Source organism: Gastrolobium bilobum, unplaced genomic scaffold, assembly GCF_033153095.1.
Source record: "Gastrolobium bilobum isolate Gb01-03AN ecotype WA unplaced genomic scaffold, APGP_CSIRO_Gbil_v1 utg7663, whole genome shotgun sequence".
Lineage (NCBI taxonomy): Eukaryota > Viridiplantae > Streptophyta > Magnoliopsida > Fabales > Fabaceae > Gastrolobium > Gastrolobium bilobum.
The window spans coordinates 225,002-229,373 of record NW_026897517.1 but is presented as its reverse complement, the minus strand read 5'-3'; the positions used below and the strand labels follow the sequence as shown (position 1 = coordinate 229,373).

General features: G+C 39.3%; 1 protein-coding gene across 1 annotated transcript; it reads right to left on the bottom strand.

The window, feature by feature from the left end:
• Positions 1–1,927: 1,927 nt before the first annotated feature.
• On the bottom strand, positions 1,928–4,372 carry LOC133307587 (pentatricopeptide repeat-containing protein At3g16610). The gene has a single exon (XM_061508113.1). The coding sequence runs from the start codon at positions 4,370–4,372 to the stop codon at positions 1,928–1,930; it is 2,445 nt and encodes an 814-aa protein (XP_061364097.1).

The following is a 4,372-nucleotide window of genomic DNA, read 5'->3' as shown; positions in this document are numbered from 1 at the left end:
GTGTTCGTGGGATCAGCTTTAGTAAGTTGGAAATCAAAGAAACAAGGAACTATTTCTCGTTCATCATCAGAAGCGGAGTATAGGGCCTTGGCTGCTCTAACTTGTGAGATACAGTGGATTCGATATTTACTGGAAGATCTCAAAGTACAATTACACAAGGCAGTTCCAATCTATTGTGATAATCGATCAGCCATCTATTTGGCTCATAATCTCACCTTTCATGAAAGAACCAAACACATTGAGATCGATTGTCACTTGATACGTGAAAAGATACTTGATGGTCTCGTTCATCTCCTGCCTATTGCTTCAGCTGATCAATTAGCAGACCCCTTCACTAAAAGCTTATCAGCAGGACCTTTCAAGACTCTAATTGACAAGTTGGGTTTGCGAAATACTCACCCTCCAACTTGAGGGGGGTATTACAACTTATCTCATCATGTATTTATCAGATGGTGTATCATTTGTATTTACTAGTTAGATGTAGTTTAGATGAGTTAGTTTTATCAGTTTGTTACCGTTGAGTTAGTTCCTTCTTTTGCGGTGAAGTAGTTATTAGTAGTTACTGTATAGTTGCTGTATAAATAGTTATTCTGATGTATAGTTTTTCAGTATTAATCATTCTTTGAATACAATGAACTCAGTTTTTCTTTCTTTGGATTCTTTGGATTCTGATACTTAGTGTACACAATAAATCTTTCTAACTATCTATCTTCTGTCCTCTAAAAATATTGGGAATGCTGATGAAAGAATACATTAAGATAAAAGATGAGAAAATTATAACCGTTAATTTGCATCTGGATGGATGAGATCAACCCACATGACCTCTGAGGAGAGGATCCATTCCCAAAATACTTTCAGTACTCTCTTAGTACAAATGATTCAGTGGATGTGGATCATTTACTAAAGTTAGAAATAAGTAACTCATCAATTGTATTTATTTTACCCACTCCTTTATGATTAATGTCAATGAGCCACTTATTCTTACTTTTAGTAAAAGAATACCTACTGCAAGAGTACTCGAGCTTTACTCTTCTCCTCTTCCCTTCAATTCGACTACCTTTCCCCACTCACACCCACTCCCCGTAACGTGGATGTCTAACAATAACTCCCACCGGAGCTTGAACCTTCCCAAGGTCAAAATCAAGAAATTGAGAGTGGATCATAGCCATATCCTCCCACGTAGCCTCCTCATCTGGTCTGGACTGCTACTGGATCAACACCTGATCTATCTATTCCCCATGCTGAGTTACCGTCAGTGATCCCAACAGGCAACACCAGTCAATAAGCAACTTTGGTTTGAAATCACAAGTAAAATAGATTCGGGAAAGACTTAAATGACAATAATGACATACTATATACAAATAGAAGAAAAAGAATAGGTAAATACCTGCAAACCAAATTCAATGTACTTCTTCAATGAGAAATGTTGTTGTAAGAAGTTTTAATAAGATCAAGCTCCACCAAGTGGACGAGAGCAAAAACGAACTTGCTGCTGCTGTTCTGACTTCTCTGTTTTTTCCACCACTCATGTTGCCTTGTCCCTTTCTCTACTTCTCTTCCTCTCTAGTTGGCGGATGCTAAATGTAAATTAAACTTATTTGACAAAAAATATTGAAACAAACGCCCTCTTTCTCTCCCTTGAATTGAAGACATATGCTTTTCTCCTAAATATAAAAGCATGTTTGACATAAAAGAGCCTAAGCAACATATTTCCCTAAACGTCCCGGATATTCCATTCTACTGTTCTGACACAACGCTTAAATTTTACATCTTTAGTAATCAGGATTAATGCAATTTATAAAAGCTTAAAACAAACTATTATAACAACAAAATACATTACCTGGTTCAGGCAGCAAGAGGCACAAGAGGAATAATTCTTGCCAATGGGTAATTTTAACCAGACCTTCAACCACACCTTTCCTTTTTCTCACCAGAAATCCCAACAATTGCAGATTCCGTTCTTAAAATGATGAAATCGACTTGCATCTCTTACAGTTATCTCCCTCTTTGTTATGAGAGTCATAAATTTTATTGCATTATGGCAGTCAACGCATATACGCAGATTTTTTGTAACTAGAATGGGGTTGCAGGGGTTGGTATTAAGAATTCCAAATGCAATGGCTATTTTTTCACCATGATAAAGGAGAATCTGTTCCTTCTCCTCTTCTTCAACATCATGGAGAACGAAACTAGAATCTGCACGATATCCCAATTTTTTCATCTGCAGCAGCAGTTCCTGTAACTTCTTATTTATGGATGCTGATTGTGGATGGGATTGATCCCCACCAATAAATCCATGGATTACCCCAGAGATCTCAACCCAACTGCAGCCTGGGCTTTTCTTGTAACCTTGATTCCTTTGTATGCTTCTAATATGTGCTGCATCATCCCATCTGCCGACAGAACTATAGATGTTAGACATAAGAACAAAATTTCCAGTACCTTCAGGTCCCAGCAGCTGGATCTTCTTTGATACTTCTTCACCCATTTCAATATTTTTGTGGGTCCTACATGCAGCAAGCAGTGCACCCCATACACGAACATCAGGCTCAAATGGCATCCTTTGAATAAAGGAGTATGCTTCATCCAAATTTCCTGCCCGGGCCAGAAGGTCAACCATACATATATAATGGGCCATCCTTGGTGTTATGTTGAAGTCTTGCCTCATGGCATTAAACCAATATTTTCCTTCCGTGACAAGTCCTGAATGGCTACACGCAGATAAAACAGCAATAAGGGTCACATCATCCGGCTTCAAACCTGATGCCCGTAATTCATTGAATAGTGAAAGTGCTTCTATGCATAGCCCATGAATGCCATAACCAATTATGATTGTATTCCACGAAACAATATCCCTCTCATGCATCCTACCAAAAATTTCCCGACTGATATTAATCTTTCCACACTTTGAGTACATGTCAATAATGGCATTACAAATGGAGGTATCTGTAGTGAAGCCACGAACAACTGAGTATCCATGGCAGCAGGCCCCATGTTGTAGAGCGGCTAAATGTGAACAAGCAGGAAGTAGACCTATCATGGTTGCCAAATCTGGGTCGGTACCAGATAATTGCATCTGGCGAAAAATAAGTAAAGCTTTCTCTGCATAGCCATTTTGCACACATCCTGAAATAATAGCACTATAAGAAACTGTGTCTTTTGTGATAATTTCATCAAAAAACCCAACTGCGTCGTCCATAATCCCACACTTAGCATACATCGATATCAGTGAGTTTCCTACTGTTGTATCTAAATTCATCCCTGATTTAATCATATAACAATGCAAGTTTTTCCCTTTGTTCAGATCAGTAAGCTTTGCACAAGCTCGAAGTATGCTTGCAAGAGTGACTGGTGTAGGGTTCAGCCTGTATATAAGTACCATGTCATCATACAGAGCCAATGCATCTTTCATGGAATCACAAATGACATATCCTCCAATCATAGCGCTCCAGCATATCTCATTCTTTTGGTTCATGGAATTGAAGATTTTCCTGGCATAAGATAAGTGATGGCACTTAGCATACATATCCAAGAGCCCAGTTCCAACAACCACATTGTCACTGAAGATCTTCCTTACAGAGTAAGCATGAATAGCCTTCCCCTGGCGTAATGCATTAGCGTGTCCAACAGTGGGTAGAACAGATACAATAGTTGAAGAATTAGGACATATTCCTGCCTGCTGCATTTGGATAACTAAATGCATTGTTTGGTTGTGAAGTGCATGAAATGAAAACCCAGCAATCATTGCATTCCATGCCACAATATCCCTGTGGGACATACTATTAAATAATGCTTGTGCTTCAAACAAATCCCCACATTTGGCATACATGTCAAGCAAGGCCGTAGAAACATAGACATCCATTTCCAGACCAAGTGTGCGGGCATGGTCATGTATTTCTCTCCCAACTTGTATAGCTTGTAGAGCTGAACAGGCTTTGAGAACAAAAGGGAAGGTGAACTTGGTGGGTGTCACCCGGTGTTGCAGCATGTGATGATACAAATAAATGGCTTGGTGAAAAGGACCAGCCCAAGCATAAGCTCGGATCATCATGTTCCGCAAAACAACACTTGGCTTAGGAATTTGGTCAAACACACGACGAGCAAGTTCGATTTCATTACGTGTGACATAGAAACGGGCAAGCTTGTCAAGGATATGGGTGTTGTTCTTAATGACATGTTGATGAATGATCTTCTCTTGAGATTTGGATTCAACTTGTGCTGCATCTGCATCCACATCCACGTCTACAGAAAGATAGTGAATGGGCTTTTGATATTGAATGTGAGAGTAAGAGTGAGATGATGAAGGGTCATTCTTGGGATGGTACTGCCCACTCATTCGGATCAAAGCTTTACGTTTCAAACTTGTTCGCAT

Coding starts and splice junctions, on each gene's coding strand:
- LOC133307587 (XM_061508113.1), bottom strand. CDS start 4,372: ATGCGAACAAGTTTGAAACGTAAAGCTTTGATCCGAATGAGTGGGCAG.